This window comes from Lycium ferocissimum, chromosome 7, assembly GCF_029784015.1.
Source record: "Lycium ferocissimum isolate CSIRO_LF1 chromosome 7, AGI_CSIRO_Lferr_CH_V1, whole genome shotgun sequence".
In the NCBI taxonomy this organism is placed as follows: Eukaryota; Viridiplantae; Streptophyta; class Magnoliopsida; order Solanales; family Solanaceae; genus Lycium; species Lycium ferocissimum.
Genome location: NC_081348.1, coordinates 47,450,801 through 47,471,871, shown reverse-complemented (window position 1 = coordinate 47,471,871; position 21,071 = coordinate 47,450,801). Strand labels below are relative to the sequence as shown.

Below are 21,071 nucleotides of genomic sequence, written 5' to 3'. Positions count from 1 at the left end.
GTAAAAGTTCAACTATGTTGGAGTTTTCACACGAAGGGATTTTCGGACTACAACATAATATACTAAATTTTTTTTCTTCATATTTTAATTAGGAGTATTTCATTTAGATTTTATTTTGCATTAAAAGCGGCCATCTTTTAGTTACCTTTGAAATAATGGCTAAGTTCTGAATATAGGTCCACAAAATGATTAGCCCACCCAATATTTACTCTATAGTTTGTGTCATCATTATCCAGGACCAAAAATGATAGTCTTATTTATCACTTAGCAAAACCAAGAACAACAAGTTGAACTAGTCAATGAATGAAATTTTTACATCCGTGAAGAAATAGATTGCTTTGTAGCTGGATTTAGGATATAAAGTCAGTTACTGTGTGAGTTTATCATTACATCAATTAAAAAAAACAGCTTGACGCACGAAGTACCCCACATTCATATCGGGTCCAAGAAAAGGCTGCTATGCAAGGGTTGTAATATAGATAGTCTACCTTAATGCAAGCATCAGTAACAAATTCACAACTTGAATACTTGCATTAGGATAGAGTATATACGTTACACTCTATTGTGGTGTAATATCATTACATTCTGTTGTTGAATATTTTATATAGATGAACTTTGTATTGTCTTGGATCGGAAATCTTAATAAAATTTGTATGATACTTTATATTTTAGCAACAACAACAATGACATATCAGTGTAATCCCACAAATGGCCTCTGGAGAGGGTAGAATATACGCAGACCTTACCCCTACCTTGATAGGTAGAGATACTTTATATTTTATCCTCCCAGATTTTTTATTTTTATTTTTTAATTTGCTAGGTAGAATAGCAAATTTCAAAATTGTGTACAAGGAAAATTTACAGTACTGTTCGAGGCGAAGTCAATATTTTTAGTTTATGGATTGTAGAATATAATTCTTTTCGCTTACTGGATTTTAAATAAATCAATTATACATATGCATTAAATATTTTTTTAACACAAGAATTTGAGCCAAACTTATTGACTGTTGTCGAACCAATGACTATAATGGTGGCTCTGCCTTTTTTTTTTTTTTTTTTTTTGGGTAACCATGACCTTACTTGTATCCGCATGTGTAAATAAAGACATAAGTACATTTGTTGGAGTGGGTTAGGCTCCAAAATTGTTCTGGCATAATTTTTGCACATGACACACACTTATTTAGAGCAATGACCTTAATAGTGTTATTACACATGAATTTGTCGAGACATGCTTTAGTTACAATTTATTCAGTACTTAAATGATTGAGAAGCTGGATACACATAATTACTGAAATAACAATTATTGTACTACTAAGTACTAATGTTATCGACTTTTTACTTTATTTCTTGTTAGGAGGTCTTAGGAGTAATTTTAATTGTTTGCTCTTTGTCTTCATCTTATGCTCCAGCTCAATATAAATAATGGAGTTACAGACAATCACAATGCTGGTCTGATCTGGCCTGAGATGTCTTAAAGATAAGCAGCAAAGTGTTAAGAAAATAGTAACATTCGGATATAAACTTCTTTTACTTTTTTCAAGAACCGTTTTGGTAATATATTGTATCAAATTCTTACTCCAAACTTGAAAAAAGAAAAAGTTTTGCTGAACCAGTTCTTGAAGTAAAAAGAATTCCCTTAGAAAACATCAATATTTTTTCATATAAAATACATGTCCAAATATAACTTTAACTTCAATATTTTTTTTCCAGAAATCATTCGATTCATGTCCAAACGCATACTAAAAAATTGAATTCAACAGTTTTATTGAGCTTATTATTGACCTGTTGCTCCGCCATGAAGAATATTCTTGAGCATGTAATAGTGTTTGTAAATTTGTTCATTAACTCTACCATAGTACAAAGTAGGCGCAACACCTAATTCGTTTGCTATCATCTGAGGCCATAAATATGTATTTGTGGGGGCATTGATATAGTGAACATTTGAGACCAACAAGGGCTATGATTGGATGGATAAAACTCATTCACCTTTCACCAAAGGTCTTGAGTTCGAGTCTTGAATATAGAAAAATTCTATTTATGGAGCGCTTCCACTTAAATGGGCCTTACGCGGCACGATTTCATTGGAGGGCAATTTGCACAACTGCCCTTTGTTGGGGGTGGTATTTAGTGTTTGCCCCTCAAATTCTTGTGGTCTTTAATTTTTGTCCTTTGCCTAATACTCCGAGGTTCTAGGTTCGAACTCCGGCTTAGTCATAAAAATAAAATAAAAAATCGCAAGGCAAGGCTTTGCAAAAAGTTCTGCCTTATGCAGCAGACTTTGCCTTAAGGCATAACTAAAAGTCTGTCGGAGAGGGCAGAATTTTGCCCTATAAGGCAAACTTTAGTTATGCCTTAACTAAAAGTCTGCCCCATAAAGCGGAACTTTTTCTTAAGGCATAACTAAAAATTTGTCTTATAAGGCAAAGTTTATGCCTTAAGGAAAAGTTCCGTCCCGTCTTAGGAGGCAGACTTTTAGTTATGCCTTAACTAAAAGTCTTGCCTTATAAGGCGGAACTTTTCCTTAAGGCGTAACTAAAAGTTTGCCTTATAAGGTGCAGTCTATGCCTTAAAGAAAAGTTCTGCCGTATGGTGCAGACTTTTAGTTATGCCTTAAGGCAAAGTATTCCGCATAAGGCATAACTTTTTGCAAAGCCTTTGCCTTGCAATTTTTTTTTTCTAATTGAGCGGGGTTCGAATGCGAATACCGGTGGTATTTTCATGGCCTTTTCAAGCGAAAGACAAAACTTAAAGACCAACAATTCGAGGGGCAAAATTTAAAGACCACCCCAAAAGAAGGATAATCCGCCCAAAAAATATTAATTAGAGCTTCAATACAAATATTAAACACCGAATAAAAATCGAAAAAGAAAAAAATAGAGCATTTGAGCACTCAAAAGTTAAAAAATGTCAAGTTCCCAAGGTCTTCGTGGAAACAAGTAGCTCTAGTACTTTCTTGGCATGCTCTCGCTAAGCGAGACTAAATTAAAGGTTGTGGGCTTCTCGCCTTTTTCTTGCCCAAGCGAGATTTCATTTGAGTTTTACCTGTAAAGTTTCAATTATATTTAGGGTCGGAGCTAGAAGTCCATCTATCACGATCAAATTTAGTAGGCAAACTTACTCAAATGACTATCTTATTGTAACTTCCTATCATTTGTAGCTATCCTTTTAAATATTACCATTTGTAGCTACATTTTAGCAAAATAGTGTATGTTTTCGCGTGTATTTGTTGCCAATAAATACATGAGAACACGGTAAAAAAATAGGATCTTTGATTTTAGTCTTTAATGGTGGAGCTATTAAATTAGATATTAATATATTTTTTTTGATGTATTTTAGTGATTTTTTTTGCTTTGATGTATTTCAGTGATTATTTTTTTTGATGTATTTCAGTGATTTTTTTTATGTATTTTATTGATTTTTTTTTATGTATTTCAATGGCTTTTTTTGATGTATTTCAAATACACTGTGTACATTCCAACTACATATGAAACCAAATATATTCAAATTTTCGTGTATTTGAATGGATTTCAACAAATACATTCAGATACAAAGACAAAAATTAACAAAATACACTCAAAAAATACAAAGACAAATATATTAAAAAACAGTGTATTTGTGAGATGTAGATGTTTGAATGTATTTTGTATTTGGCTTTTAACAAATACACACGGTCAGATCTGAGAAACTACCACTACCAAAAGCCCTAATCTCTCCACCACCGCCAAAATCCTAATCTGAGACACTACCACCACCACCAAAAACCCAAATCTGAGACACCACCACCACCAAAAACTCAAATCTGAGACACCACCACCATAAAAAAACCCTAACCTTTCCACCACCAACAAAACTCTAATCTCTCCACCTCCACGTCATCTTCTTCGCCGCCATCTCAAAATCAGTGCCATCGCCGCCGCCGCCACCAACAATACACACGGCCGGATCTGTGCCATCGCCTCACCGGATAGAGTGAAAAGAGAGAGAGGGGTGAGCACAAAGGGAGAGGGAGAAGAGACAAAGGGGCGAGAGAGAGAGAGAGAGGGGTGAGCACAGAGGGAGAGGGAGAAGAGAGAGAGGGGCGGCGCGGCCATGGTGGTGGTGGTTGAGAGAAGGGGAGAGAGATTTTTTAGGGTTTTGAGAAATGAAAAATCTGAAATGGGTAGTGATTGGAAAAAAAGAAAGATATATGTGTTTGGGTATATATTTTTAATATAGTTACCATTTGTCATTTAGAAAAGTTAATTAGCTACTAAATATAATTAAATAAAAGGGTTGTTAATATTAATAATTAGGTCTTAAAAGAAGCTATAATGAGTAAAAATTCCAATTTAGTATTTCTAAATTAGAATTAAGTAAATTATTAAACATCTAACAAAATTAAATCCATAACTTAGTAAAATAACATTTGATATTGTTGATTGGATATCTAATGTCCCGAAGTTTAATTTATAAACGACAGATGAGAAAAAATAACATATTGTTTTTGTCTCTACTGGGATTTGAACCTGAGATCTCATAGTTTATCAAGTTTTAATTAATTTCATTGACCACTAGACCACACCTTTGGGTGCATTTCCGCTACAGTATTCTGGAGTGTGAACTTATACAAGTTAAATTATCTCCTTCGAGAACTGATAAAAGTTTAAATTTCAAAAAGTTGAATTTTCTTTTGAAGTTTGAACTGTTTTAGGAAAAAAAAAATCCTGAAGTTTAAACTCTCATAGTTCAAACTCCATTAGCATGGTTGAAGTACATCTTAATCTCACTTTCGCCGTTATTTTTGAGTTTATTCCTTCGTTACAATGATAATATTCTATTGGAATAATTTTTCTAAAAATACAAATAAAGTTATATAAATTCTGAAATTTGAATTGTGCAGTTTAAATTTTAAAAAAGGACAGAAAAGATGAATAAGCAGCTCTTTGTCGCTTTCAAACGAAAAAGGTAAGTGCAAAAATGTTATTGTATTGAAAACTAATTACTTTTATTCAGTACAATCCTGCCTCTGTCTTGGTATATATTATAATTGGGAATTTGAAAAAAGAAAAAGAAAAACTCTCCCAAATGATTAGAACGTATTGCTGGATTTCAAATTTTTGAATGATAAATCAAAGGTGGCCCTACATTAGGCCTAGCCAAAATAAATTTTTTTTTTTCATCACCTTAAGAATTTTCATTTTCACCGTTATGCTAAAAAAAGGCTCTCAATGGTTCATAATTAGAAACATATTCATCGTAAAGAATAAAACTAGTTTGAGTTATCTTAGTATTCATTTGGTCCCTACCTTAAAAGGAAAGGAAAATCAAACAAGAAAATAAGCTGTCATTAACCTTAATCATGATGGTTTAATTGTCAAAAGAAGATTAATTAAACAAAATAGCAAATTAAAGCTTTTAAAAATTAACTTAGAAAAAAAGAATTGTTAAGACGACAAAAAGAATTGTTAAGAAAAAGGAATGTATAAGATCTTTCAAAATTTCAGAAAGTATAGTATTTTCTTTTTGGTTTAAGCATCTAGTATTTGAAAATTGAAATTTATTGGTCCGTCTAGCTTAGATTTGTATGGCATAAGACCAACTAAAAGGCGGGAGCACTTCTTATCATGAATTTCTCCATTTCTAGAGCTCGAACCTGAGATCTCTAATTAAGGGGAAGAGAGCACATTGGCTCCACCAGTCTAGATGCATGCTTCATAAAATCTATTGAAAGGCGGTAGCACCTCTTACTATTGATTTCTCCATTTCTAGAGCTCGAACTCAAGATCCCTGATTAGGGTGAAAATAGCATACTGGCTCGACCATCTAGATTCGTGTTGCATAAGCTATAGGGCGAGAACGCTTTTTACCATGAATCTCTCCATTTATAGGGCTCGAATCGAAGAACTTTGATTAAGAGTGGAGAGTGCACACTAGCTCGACTACTCTATATTCATGTTGCATAAGATTCATTGAAAAGAGGGTTACTTACCATAAATTTCTCCATTTTCATGACTCGAACTTGAGACTTCTAATTAAGGAGGAAAAGATCACACCGACCTGTCTAATTTAGATTCATTTTGCAGATCAAAACCCATTAAATAGCAGGAGAGCTTCTTATCTATAGAACTCGAACTCGAACCCGAACCTGAGATCTCTTGAGAGCTCATTTCCATCTCATCACACGACACAATGAGAAAAAGTATAGTCAAACTTATGAGAAAAATGGCCCAGTTTTTGCTTTTTCTTTAGTAAACACCTGTCAAAAGAATGAGGTGTGAAATTGAAAAATATGTAAGGAAAAAAGGTCGGAGCAATCATATCTGAAAAAGGCAGCCAGCAGATTACACTTCTCTCCTACTCTGTCTTGGACCCTAAGGCTCTCATGCAAATATATTTGTTTTGTTTTTAATTAAATTAGGTGAAGACTTACTATCCAATTTGTCAAGAAATCTTGTAGGCCAAGCACCCAAATCTTTGTAGGAAAAAGAATATTTCACCAATACTCTTCAAGACCCTTCAACCAATACTCGTTATCACTAAATTATTGAATTTGGATCAGATTACTTTTAACTTCTTTCTGGTGATGTCCGGACTAGTTTACGCGCACCTAAATTAATTCTACGAGGTACATGTTAATTCCCACCAGTACGATATTGAGTAATTCTGTCCACCAAAACTTACAAAGATGAAAAAAATCACTTAGCGTTTTTATCTCTACCATTTCCCAAACAAGTGAAGTTTGTCACAAACTCACATAAGTCCATGACTCAAAAAACAGTGAATATTTGGAATTCTGAAAATGCATAGTTTTAGTTGATTTGGAAGTGAATTTTAACAGTATAATATGTTCTATTTGAGAATAACTATAGTAGTTACATGAATTTGCCAATGCACCAAACTATGGAAAACAGTAGCCTAACCAAAACAAGTCTAGGAGGCAAGATCATCCATGAAGAATTTCTGTACAGAGTAATATACACTGTCCGTATAAATATTTCTTTATATTATTAGGCCATTAAATGATATAAATTTCTTAAAAATGCGGGATTTGCATCTTAAGAATAAAATATGTTTGCATCTTAAGAATAAAATATGTTACTTACTACAACAAGTGAAAATAACCTAATGATATAAAAATTATTTATACTGATCTATAAAATTTGGACTCTTCTGTATATTATACAACCCGGAAAGAAGAATACTATAAGCATTTCCTAAGTGCAAAAAAGTACAAGTTTTTTTTTGCGCAATAATGAAGATAAAACATGAGTGGAAAAAGAAAAATTAGTGAAATCTTTTATGTTTCTTTAAAGAGTAATCTTCTAGAGGGCATTGTGGTAAATTCTTCAATCAAGATTTGTTATAAAGAAAGCAAGATGTTTAGGACTTTAGGTAAGCATCTTACGATAATAGAAGCAAAGCAGAAAAAGCCAGAAGCCAACATTTTTGTTTTCCATTCCAAAGCATAAAAAGGCCTAAGAGGACAGAAAGAGAAAAAAAGGACTTAGGCAAAATGACTACTCCTAAGCAAATGGAGCAGCAGCAAATTGTAAAGGTGAAAAACTCAGGGATGTTAAACTACAATGGGAGCCCGATGATCGATGACAGGGATGAAGAGATGACACGATCAGCATTGACCGCGTTTCGCGCGAAGGAAGAGGAGATCGAGAGGAAGAGAAAAGAAGTATCTGATAAGGTTCAAGCTCAATTAGGACGCGTTGAGGACGAAACTAAGCGTTTAGCTGAAATTCGCGAGGTATGTACATCTACATGATTCATCTGGACACTCCTCTTGCCTTTATCGTTGCGTGCTCTATTACTGCTTTCTTAGATAAATGCTTTTGTGGCTGTGTCAGTCCTTACTACCTTTTCCGTTTACTCTCTAGCCATCTTTCCTGATTCTGGCATTTGTGATGGTGGACATACTCGATTGGAATGGGAATAACTTCTCATTCTACGAGTTGGCATACCTCTTAGCTCAAACAAATGATCTAAATTCCAGTGCTACATCTTCTATAACACCGAGTCCAGTCACAATAGTTATTAGTAACATTTTAGTAACTTAAACAGAAAAATGTAGCATTTTTTTCTCCTTTTAATTATTAGTACTAGTACGGTGAAACCTCTTAAAAATCGGTTCAAAAAAAAAAAAAACTTGACCATTATAATGAAATGTTGTTATAGAGAGTTCTTGTCGTACTGTATTACAATCAGTTTATTCTTGACAAGAGATTTTTTTTTTTTTCTTGTGATGTTGAAATGGAAAATCAAGTAGAAGCTTGAAACATTTGTTGATCCAGCTGGGAAGGAAGTTACAACTGTGAGGAAGAAGATTGACTTAGTAAATCGTGAATTAAAGCCGTTGGGACAGAGCTGCCAGAGAAAGGTGAAACATTAAACTAATTTATTTTTATTTTTATTTTTTACTTTAGGAATATTAACTAACATGTATACTTACTTTATTAAAAGACAGGGTTAGACAGACAAGACATTTTTGTTTTATGGCAGTTGGTATTCTAAAATGTCTTCGGATTCGAACAGGAATCATAGACTTTCTGTCCTCACACACAGTAATCAAGACTATGATGAGTAGGACCACCAATATTATTGTTGTTATTATTATAAGCAGAGAAGAACACTGTTGGGTGGAAGCATCTATATAGGCTTTGCTTGGACATCTATATTGCACGGATTATCCAAAAATGATATAGTATTCGTATCGAGTCTTAAAAAAATACCTTATTTTTAGAAGATCCGACACGCACCCGTTGGTATCTTTGAATAGTTCGAGACTCTAGCAACATAATTGGGTACATAGGAGATTTCAAGATCTTAAGTCAGTGGTTCAGAAAGAGTCTTGTGATCTTTACACACATATGGTTAATTCTTTTCTATTCTGCATATGATTATATAATTCGAGCCAAAAGCAATCTGTTCAGCTGAACTAACATAACCCGTTCTAAATCCGATTTCTCTTTTTTGAAAACGGGTTGATGTTGGGGTCTGAAATACCAAGATGGAATTAATTATTGAATCATGGAGTTATAATGCTTTTTTATTTCAGGAAAAGGAATACAAGGAAGCCCTTGATGCATTCAATGCAAAAAGCAAGGAAAAAGCTCAACTGATTACCAAATTAATGGAGGTAATTAAGCTTTTTGCTTCTTGTCTTTTTGAACTAACACTACTACAAGAAAAATAAGAATTAGTGACCGACTACTTCTATCGTTAGACAGTAAAATTTCATCGGTGTTCCTATTTCACGACGGATTAATAAAACAATACGCGCTATTTCGCAATATATCAACGATGAATTTCATTTTTTTTTCCCGTAGTGATCATATTTCTAAGTTTATATGTTTTGTGTTTCTGTATTTTTGATATATTTCCATTTTTTTTTTCTTGTGAACAATGGACAGTTGGTAAGTGAAAGTGAAACACTGAGGATGAAGAAATTGGAGGAGCTGAGCAAGCATTTAGAATCCCTCCGCTAATTCTACTTTATAACCAAGAATAGAAACCGTCACATTGGACTTTTAGTTTGTTACATTTTGATATTTGTTACTTTTTTAATCTCACTGGTTTTTTTTTTTTTTTTTTTTGGTTTTGAGTTTGACAAGTCAAGTCTAATTTCACATCCTTAAAAGGATCAACGATGTTGGTATTTCTTTGAGTTTTCAGATGTAAATTGTGGAGATGTGTATTTGTATTCACGAATTTCACTATATTGAACTGATATTTTTCAATTTTCCTCATATTATTCATCCTTCTGTTATGCATCACTTGTAAACATAAACTTTAAGCACAGACGTTCATGCTATCACATAAATTTAATAAACATATCAGGATCTTGAACACGATAATCTCACATCTGATTCATTAGAGAGCATACCTAAAGCGGAAGATATTATTATAGAAACGGAAGCATTAGTCAGAATTGGTTTCTACCTCCTTGCCCTAGCCTTATGTTACCACAGCCGTTAGTGATGGAAAAGATGTAGAGATTTTGTGGTAACCCTAATGGGTGGAGGGATGACCAATTTATAAGGGTTGAGACTTAATACGGTACGTCCATCAAGTAACCAATCTAATGGACGAGATTTGTTCTTCATTAAATATTAGTTATGGGCTTTACTTTAATTGGGCCATATATAAGAATAATCAAAAAATTACGCAGATTGCCCTTCTTTTGGGGTGGTCTTTAAATATTGCCCCTCATATTTGTGGTCTTTAAATTTCCTTCGCTTGAAAAATGGCCTTATACCTGAGTCTGGGTTCGAATCCCCGTTCAGGTATAAATTAAAAAAAAATGCAAGGCAAGGCTTGGGTAGCGTGTATGCCGGATCCGGCATGCACTTGTTAAGGAATAACCAAAGTTATGCCGGACTCGACATACTTATGCCTTATGGGCAAACTTTTAGTTAAGCCTTAACTAAAAATATGCCCATAAGACAGAACTTTTCCTTAAGATATAGTTTAGTTATGCCTTATAGGGCAGACTTTTAGTTAAGACATAACTAAAAGTATACGCCATAAGGGATAACTTTTCCTTAAGACATAGACTTTGCCTTATAAGGCGGGCATTATTAAATATGGGACTATAGAAACGCATTCAGTCATCAAAAAAGAGGATTTGATTGAGTATCGAGGAGTCAAGGAATTTAGGCCAAAATACCAAATGAAAGTAGATCGATTTTTTTCATTCGAAGAGGTACATATCTTGCCCGGATCTTCTTCCATAATGGTACGGAACAATAGTATCGTTGGGGTAGATACACAAATCACCTTAACAAATTTTTAGATATGTCTTAAGGAAAAGTTCCGCCTTATGGGGTATACTTTTGGTTATGCCTTATGGGGCAGATCTTTAGTTAAGGCATAACTAAAAATATGCCCCTAAGGCGGAACTTTTCCTTAAGGCATAAACTTTGCCTTATAAGGCGAGTCTTATAGTTATGCCGGGTCCAGCATAACTTTAGTTATTCCTTAAGAAGTGTATGCCGGGTCCGGCACACACGCGACCCAAGCCTTGCTTTGCGATATTTTTTTTTTTTTTTAAATTTATGCCTAAGCGGGGGTTCGAACCTAGAACCTCATGATTTCTACGCGAAGCTCAGAATTGCATCGCGAAGCGCAAAAATTAAAGACCAACATTTTGAGGGGCAAAAACTAAAGACCATCCCAAAGGAAAGGCATTCCTGCAAATTGCCAAAAATTCTAACATTCTCCGACTTGGTCCAATAACCACATAACACTAATATTAATGACATAAACATTAGTTGCGCATAAAATAGATCTCTTCTATAATGTCCATCATACATACCATAATATGACAAACAACTAATGCGAGTTATGGCGGTTATACATAATTTTGTGTTACATACTCCCTTCCATATACTACAACATTAGCAACTTATTATACTAGGTTCATAAGCTATAAAATATTTAACATTATGGTCCACAATAATGTCTCATTGAGACTTATTGTACAACATCTCAAGACAATAATGTGTACATCATTATGAGAAACAGGAAATTCATTAATGTATATCAGAAACACATAATTGAGTTCAGAGTGTCGAAACATCCCAAAACATGTCAATCATAATTACAACCAAGACTCATTATATGTCATATTCCTAAAATGTCTTTGGTCACAAACTTTCATTAATACATCTACAATCATGAGATCGGTTTAGTTGACACTCTTTGTTTTTGAATCTTCGCTTCATTGACAAAGTACTTTTATTTCATAAGTTTGGAACCTTTAGAGCATTTGTCATTCTTAGAGAAGAACACTACTGCAGAATAATCATCATAAGTTTCAGCAGCTTGGTAATGGCGTCAACAACCCCAAATCCTGAAATAAAGTTCTGCAATCATTAGTGTGAACAGTGACTTCAAATATAATGTCACAAATTTCACTTTCATAATTGATAAGATAATGACAGTTTACTTAACATTATTCCACATCATTGTTCCTTCACTTAATAGGAACAAATTCAGTGTGGACTTTAACTATCAAATTATTTGGTAAAATCCCACTCCGAGTGTCCAATCAACTTTCATTATATCGGATATCATCTACATAAACATTTATCACTTGTTCCCTTTAGGTACCATAACACTTTATGCATCTTTTTAGGGATAAATCATAGGTGAATACCTATGCATCTCCTTAGAATATTCAGAGACAATTTATGAGACAATCCATTAGTTAATATGACTTATTATGGAATATTTTATTCATGTCAAAAGGATGTCTCATTTATATATTTCATTCAAAAATTCTTTGAGAGAAAACTTTCATGCAAAATCATCAAATCATTAGCAGCAATTATTATATTATCAATATATGTAAATAAAATGTAAACTTACTCCCACTGATCCTTTGGTATATTTACGATCAACAATAATTTCTTAAATCCAAAGGATAATATAGTATCACTAAACTTAATATACCATGGTCGTGGGGTTTATTTACGCCCATATATTCACTCCTTTCATTAACACACCATCTGAGTTTTTCCTTTAATTTCGGAACCCTCTGGTTGGTCCATATAAACTTTCTTCTCGAGGTCTCCATTAAGAAAGGCAATTTTCACATCCATTTCGTGTAACTCTAAATCATAATGAGCCAGTAAAGCCATAATAATTCTTAAAGAGTTTTTGTTTGAGACCGGTGAAAAGGTCTCTTTATAATCAATGCCCTTCTTTCTGAGTATAACTCTTGGCAATAAGTTTGGCTTTATATCATTCAATATTGCCATTTGAATCGCGCTTGGTCTTGATGACCCATCTACACCCGATTCGTTTAGAACTTTATGGCAATTCAATAAGATCCCAGACTTTGTTGTACTCCATGGATTTTAAATCTTCTTTCATGGCATCAATCCATTTGTCAGACTCAGTGCTTTCTATAGCTTGTGAAAATGCAACTGGATCTTTATTAAGTCTAATGTCAAAATCTGACTCTTGATATATGTAAATATCAACATATCATCCAATTCCTCCTCAAGACTACAATATGTTCTTGTGAATTATGGCCAATACTAGGTATATAAGCAGTGATTTCATATTCAGAGGTTATTCGTGTTAGAAAAATGGGCTTACATTATTTACAAATATTTTCTTTATATTTTAACTATTCTGGGTTGTATGGTAGTCCATAAATGTGTGCTCAATTATAGTGTGATAATTGATATCGGGCTGTGAATTTTATGTGCTTAGTGGGTCTAGCGAGGTGGTAAGTGCAGGCTCAACCTAATGAGGCCTGTAATGGGAGGGCCCATTAAGATTTCAGTAATTGCAGTTAGGTCCCCTCTCTAACCCTATATAAGGCACACTTTTGTCTTCTCTATTATCACATATAGAGAGTGACAGATAAGTGTGTGGTAGCTGTCCCATTGACGCCACCATCTTCGGAAAGGGTAATAGAGAGGAAGGTCCAATCGTTTAACTGTCCGTTATGGTTCAAACAGGTAAGCCGCTCGATCTTGCTGATCTTTATTAATTTTGTGTCCTATTATCATGTTCGATCTTAGATTTATAATGTTAAATATCTTACATGTGGTATCAGAGCCTAAAAAGAATGATTTAGGATCAAAATTTTATGATTAGTAGAGATTAGGGTTTTGTAACCTGAAATTGGTTGTAGTAGAGATTAGGGTTTTGTAACCTGAAATTGGTTGTTGTAATTTCATGTTGAAATTTTTGAAAAAACATCGGGACCTTAGGTATTTTTTTTCATCATGTTGAGACCTTCGATTTGATAGGTAGCTCATCTTAGAGTTATTGTATCTTCAAGATTTAAGATTCATATGAACAAATCCATTAGAAATTCGTTTTAAATCTTGAAATTTTGATAGAATTGGTTGAAATCTTGTTATGGATTTTGTTATGGTATAGTTGATGTCTGAAGTATCAAATCAATTCCAAGAAATTGCTCAAAGAATGGCTTAATTTCATATTTTTTTTAAAAGATATATCTTCAAGGTTATTTCTAGCTTTTTTTGGCAAAAATATTGTCTTCTAAAATTGAATTTTGGCTGGATTTTTGAATAAAATTGGTTAAGGAATTTTGTAGCTTATCAAATTCTGGAAAAACCTGATATTTTTTAGTCGTCGAAGAAGTTAACTTGGCCGAAAAATTAATCTTTTCCAGTGAAGAAAATTCAAAAGTTTCAACAAAATTAAAACCATAATTTTGGTTCATGAAATCAGGTTTTAATGCAATTAAATGTTGGAAACAGATACATGGAATGATTTTCATATATTTGTAACGGTTGATTTTGTTATTATCTTGAAAAGAAGGATTTGGAAAATCAAGAGTTGGGTTCTTTAAGAGCCATTAATGCGAAATTTAAAGCTTCAAATGCTATTTATTGGGGCGTTTTTTGAGTGTTTAATTGTCACAAATATGTCCACACACATTTTTAATCAACCTCCATGTATTTATTAAAACAAAAACTGAATAATCAGATGGGTATTTGAAAATGGGTCGCAAATACCCATTTTTTGCAACCCTAACCCTTTTTCAATTGGAGAAGATGGCAGCCCAGCTGTCAAGGGCAAAGCCCATTTTTGGGCAAAGGAGAGTGGGGCCCATGCGCCTATCTCCGATTGTCAGTTGCCTCTGAAATTTTAACTGTAGATTCCTCATATTTTTCTGGATTTTCTGGTATATTTTGGCAATTTTGTGAGGTCTAGAAGTATTTATTTTAATTTATTACTTCTGGGAATTAGAAAAATCACAAAAATTAATTTCGGCCATAAGAAATTCTGAAATTTTAAAGCTCATTACTAAATGTGATGCCGAGAAAGCAAAAGTGAATAGAGAAAAAGTGGCGTCTACTAATGAAAAGGTAGAATCAGCTAACATGGTTTCTCTAGCAAAATCTTCAGGTAACAAGTTCAAAGGAAAGAAAAAGTGGCAAGGTCCTAAAAAGACTCAGGCTTTCAAAGGAAATGGTAAAAGTGGAAAACCCAACAACAATGGCAGTCAAAAAGATGTTTGATGAGAAATGTCATTTTTGTGACAAGAAGGGTCACAAGATAGGAGACTGCTTCAAGTTTAAGGCTTACAAAGATAAGCAAAAGGCTAATCAAGGTGAGTTTGCTTATGTTTGTTTGGAAGCTAATTTAGCTGATTCACCAAAAGATTCTTGGTGGTTAGATAGTGGTGCTACTATTCATATCAGCACTGTTTTGCAGGGGTAAAAGATCAGATTAAGCCAAGTCTAAAGGAAGCAAAATTTAGAGTTGGAGGAGGCACTTTTCTTGACGTCGTGGCTATTGGGACATTCTATTTGGAGCTAGATAGTGAATTTCAACTTGTATTGAATAATGTGTTTTATGTTCCAAATTTTGGAAGAAACATAGTTTCTATTCAGTTGTTGGACAAGGCTGGTTATGTTATGATTTTTGGTAATAATAAAACTGAAATATTCTATGACTCCAAATATGTTGGTATTTGTCCTTTAGTTGATGATTTATTTAAATTGCCTCTGACTCTTAACTCCTCGTTTCATAGTGAGATCGGAAATTCTAAGTGGTCTTTAATTAAAGAGAAGTCTAGAACACTTTGGCATAAACGGTTGGGTCATATTTCTAAGGAACACATTGATAGATTAGTGAAAACCGATATTCGTTCACCTCTTAGTCATGATAATGCCGGGTTATATGATGATTGTGCTTGTAGTAAGTTGGCTAAGACCAGGATAAAGGGTGCAACTCGAAGTCAAGGTCTTTTAGAGATTATTCATACGGATATCAGTGGGCCATATTCTACTACTTTGTGTGGCAACAAATACTTCATAACATTTATTGATAACTATTCTCGCTATTTTTTATCTTTAGTTGATTAAGGAGAAGTGTGATTCTCTTGATGTTTTCAAGATTTTTTGGGCTGAAGTTGAAAAACAATTGGGAAAAGTTATCAAAATTGTGAGATCTAACCATAGAGGTGAATATTATTTGAGATATACTGAAACTAGTCAACACTTGGGGCCTTTTGCCAAATATCTTCAAGAAAATGAAATCATTGGTCAAGTTACCATGCCTGCGGATCCTAAGCAGAATGGTGTGGCTGAAAGACGTAACCACACTTTGATGGACATGAAAAGAAGTATGATGAGTTGGACCAATATGCCCTAGTTTTTTTGGGGTGAAGCCATAAAAACTACTGCTTGTATTCTAAATCGGGTTTTGGGTAAGGCTGCTCCTAAAACACCATTTGAATTATGGACTGGCAGGAAACCAAGTCTGAATGATTTTCGGGTTTGGGTTGTCCTGCAGAAGTTAAAATCTTTGATCCGCTGCAGAAGAAGACTGATCCAAGGAATGTTTGTTGTTATTTCATGGGATATCCAGACCATTCGAAAGGCTATAGGTTCTATTGCCTCTCTCGGGGGACTAGAATTGTTAAATCTCGCATGCCTAAGTTTCTGGAGTTAGACTTTGCTGAAAGAAGTAATTCTCGGTCTAATGAGCTAGGGGAAGTAGTAGCAGTGCACCTGATATTGTTCCCATGGCGGTAGAAAATGAGAATGTTCAAGCTGATGAACCACTTTCTGAAGTTTCAAAGATTCCACTCCGAAGATTACAAAGAGATAGGAGGTCATCAACTATATCTTGGTGAAGCTGATTATGATATTGGTCAAGTGGAGGATCCCGTGACTTATACACAAGTTGTTAACAGTCATGAATCAGATAAATGGCTAGATGCCATGAATGATGAAATAAAATCCATGTATGATAAACGACGTTTGGGAGATTGTTGAATTGCCTCAAGGTAATAAACCGATCAGTTGTAAATGGATTTATCTAGAGAAAGGTCTAGTCGTTCAACTGTCTATTATGGCTCAAACAGGTACGCCGTTCGATCCTACTGATCTTTATTAATTTTATGTCCTATTATCATGTTCGATCTTGGATTTATCATGTTAAATATCTTACAATTCGTACTCTAGCAACTTTAAGTACAACCAGTTTAAGCTGTTTTTTCCGCCTATGTTTTAGTGTTTGATCATTTCTAGCAAACTAGAAAGGACATATTCATTGCAATAGTATACATAAGACTTCTTGAAGATTCTTGATATAGTTATATACAGTTGGTGCTTCTTGTATATGGCCAACTATTTTCTGGACATTCCATCACATGTCATTATGCTGTTATCATTCAATAAGCAAAAATTGAGCATGTCCCTAAGGATATTTCACATGTAAAGGAGTCTCCTTCAGGTAGTCCACCAATTTTGCTTTCAGGCCTATTTCTCACGTGCATGAGCCCAATATCTTTTACTATCTATTTACAAACCCAATAAAGAGCACTAATTATTAGGTGAAAAAGAGAGCTCTTTCTAATTAGTGAGGGACACTTTCTTTTGAAATGCTATTCACAACTTTTGTAACATATAGTACCATTCATGGCTGAGGATTTAAGCAAAAATGAAATTCATATTTGGAGTACTCTTCCCTTTCTTGAATAACATCTGACTGGTTATTAAAAAAGAAAAAAAAGAGAATAACTCTGACTTTTTGAGAAGCTCAATAGATTCTGATTAAACTGCAATAGTATTACAAGCTGTCAACACGTTAGAAAAATTAGTTCCACAAACTAACAAAATTAGCAAAACAATGAATAAGAATGATTAGTAGTTTAACTTTTCAGTATATATACCAAACTACGGAGTTCTATGGAAAATGAAAGATGAATAGGCACAAAATGCAAGAGCTGAGAATTGAATTGAAGCGAATGGAAGATCACTCCTAGTCAATTTGAAGATATGTACGAGACTATCAAAGCAAATTCAACTGAAAGAACAAAATATAGCTTTATTCATTTGCAAGAGCTAATCCCCAAAGTCAGAGAGTTTGTTTGATCAATCACGCTAATAGCTTTAATATATAGTTCTCTGAAATTTTGTGTAGCTTGGTATTTCACCGGTTCCTAATCCACTATACATGTAGTAGGGCTTCTTCGCCATGACATTAGTTACTTAACTTTTCGCCAACATGTTGAAATTTGAATAAAACAACAAAGTTTACCGATGCATAAACATATATTTTGCCTTCATCAGTTTCATTTTACTAGAAGACTGCAAATTTGTTACTCTTTCACAAGCTGGACAAGCTTCTTTATGACCAAATCCATCTCTCCATCAACTTGTTTCTTCATTCTCTGACCTTGTGCCATTGCTTTCTTTCTCAATTCTTGTCCTTCTTCTTGCAAAATCACCTTCTTGATTACACTTGCTACCTCTTCTTTACTAAACTTCTCATTATCTTTGCGAATATGTTATTCTAGATGTCGAAAGTTTAAAGATTGGATTGAGGAATGCAAACTAATTCGACAAAAAGCCCGTGCAGGACTTGTTCGGAACTATTGGAAAAATCCAATTACCATTCAATTCTATTAGGAACTCTATGCAAGGATCTTATTTCGAAGAAATACCAACTGATATGAAACAAGTCTACATGAGAATCTTATTTCAAAGCAATCTCTCGAGTTTTCCTTATCCGTGCAGGTCTTGTAAGAAAATATGATTTCATATTGAGCTCCAAATATACGTTCTTGGGATGACGCCCACTAGCTCTCGCCCCCTAAGATTAGACTCGAGAAATAGTCTACTCCAAGGCTGCAAGGAGGACTATGCTCTGCAGGTGGGCATCACTATTTATCATGTCAAGATAGAATTCCAGATTGTTTTTTAAGGTGATAAAAGATTAGACTAAAATTTGGCATACGATTGAGAGAGAAAGGATTAGTTCGCGCCTGGATCAAGGGAACGGGTTCACGATCAAATATACTTGAATGTTTAGTATCTTACTTGAATGAATTCGATTAGGTGCTTTGGAGATACTTTTTACCCCAAAGCTCTTAGCTTGTTGCACTTAAGGAAACACTCAAAACTCTTTGAAGTGTTTTAGTTGAAGGTATCTCCAAAATTTAGACAAATTTAAATTTAGTTGAAGGCTTTTTATTTTTCAAAAAATAATTTCAAAAGAATTTTTTTCAAAGTTTCGGGGCCCAATGATTATATGGTTCACATGTCACATACTTCGTTATACCCTGTCTACTCGTGCTGACCTATTTATACCTAGCGACAATTTATTCTCTTATTAAGCCCAAGGGGTCCTTGGTCAATCATCACTCATCTTTTTCAGTCTTTGGTTAGGAAAAAATCAAACCACTATCTCTTGATTGATTTTTTTTATTGTACTAGTAGTATACTCCAAACTACTCCGAAAATTAGGTTAAAGGAATCAAAATGATTAGATTTAACAATACGAAAACATACGTTCAGGAAAAATAGAGTGAAGTAGCAGCCATAAAACATTGAGGAGCTAAACTATTAATTATCTAAAGATAATGACCTAAAGTGACAAAACCTTTTGTTATTAGAGAAAATGACAAAAATGAACCCTGTAGTTATGGAGACTTCAAGGATAGGTTCAAAATAATCCCTTAAGTACGCATTGAATAATTTTGTTCCTTTATTAAAAGTTAAGTAACACTTTAGATAGCTTTTTCCATTTTTTCTTATTTCGATAGGCATCCCACCCTCACTTCAGGATGAGAGGACTTCTTTGAGTCCTAAGCTTTGTTCCTTTCGCAAGTGACGTAAAAGTCGGGTAGGCGCTTTAAGAAGGTACCAATTGACTTTCGGGTGCCCATTGTCTTTCAAATATTTAAGTAACTCTGCCTATTAGATTTGAGGGGAACAACAACAAAAAAATTTAACCATAAATACCAAGACGGTCTCATCAAATCCTAAAATACGCAATGCGAAAATCTGCACTAGACACTAAAAGGATATATAAAAAATAGCTGAAATTACAACTCAACAAGCTGCACTAGACTCTAGAAATAAATAAAAAATAGTAGAAACCACAAAATTATACCTCTAAATGTGAGTTCCGCTAATTTCCTCTTTTTCTTTTTCACAGTTCCCATCAAATCTTTTTTTCATTGAGAAAGTGTCTTCTCAATTATTACTCAAATCAAGAGAATCAAAATAAGAGTTATTTGAAATGTTTCCTTGAGAGCTTGATGAACAGTTCTCATAAATCCTGACAGATAGAGTTGGAAATATTTGACAAAGACCAAAATTATTCCATGCACACTTAACGGGCGATCTTGAACCTACCCTCAAACATAAGGACCATTTTTTTGACTTTCTCCTTATTTACTTCTTAATTTCCTCCCCCAACTTCTTCTCACTGAAACAGTAACCCAAAAAGAACAGAAGCAATGGGAACTGATCAAGAACATGAACAAAAAACACAAAACCCTAACAATAGAACAACAAAAGATGAGATTAAACTCAACCCCACTTCAAATTCAAAGCCAAAAGTAGTAGTAACTTTGGGAGCAACAGGTGCTGGCAAATCAAAACTTGCTATTGATTTGGCTTCTTACTTCCATATTGAAATCATCAATGCTGATTCTATGCCGCCGTAAAAACATTGAGATGTTAAACAATTAATTACTTAAAGATAATAATCTAAAGTGACAAAACTTTTTATTAGTAGAGAAAATGACAAAAATGATCCCTTATGTTTGAGGATAGGTTCAAAATAGTTCCTTAAGTATGCACTGAACAATTTTGGTCCTTTAAGTTTATAAAAAATTAACACTTTTATTCTCTTTTAAATATTTAATGAACTCTGCTTGTTATATTTGAGGGGAACAACGACAAAAAGAGATTTAACCATAAACACCAAGACAATCTCATCAAATTTTTAAATATGCAACACAAAACCTGCACTAGATACTAAAAGGATATATATAAAAATAGCTGAAATTACAACTCAAAAAGCTGCACTAGACTCTAAAATAAAAAATAGCCGAAACTACAAAAATTGTACCTTTGAACATGAGTTCCTGCTAATTTTCTTTCTTTCCATAGTCCCCATCAAATCTAACAGATAGAGTTGGCAAATATTTGACAGACACTAAAGTGTTCACTTTTGACAAACTTAAAATATCAAAATTGTTTAGTGCATACTTAAGGGACCATGTTGAACCTACCCTCAAACATAAGGACCAAATTTGTCACTTTCTCTTTATTTACCTCTTAATTTCCTCC

The 21,071-nt window shown here is 33.9% G+C and overlaps 1 protein-coding gene across 1 annotated transcript; it reads left to right on the top strand.

The window, feature by feature from the left end:
• The first annotated feature begins 7,363 nt into the window (after window positions 1-7,363).
• Window positions 7,364-9,725, top strand: LOC132062921 (uncharacterized). Its single transcript, XM_059455388.1, has 4 exons — window positions 7,364-7,735; window positions 8,255-8,365; window positions 9,044-9,124; window positions 9,399-9,725. The coding sequence occupies exons 1-4, from the start codon at window positions 7,493-7,495 to the stop codon at window positions 9,471-9,473; spliced, it is 510 nt and encodes a 169-aa protein (XP_059311371.1). The 5' UTR covers window positions 7,364-7,492; the 3' UTR covers window positions 9,474-9,725.
• Window positions 9,726-21,071: the final 11,346 nt, after the last annotated feature.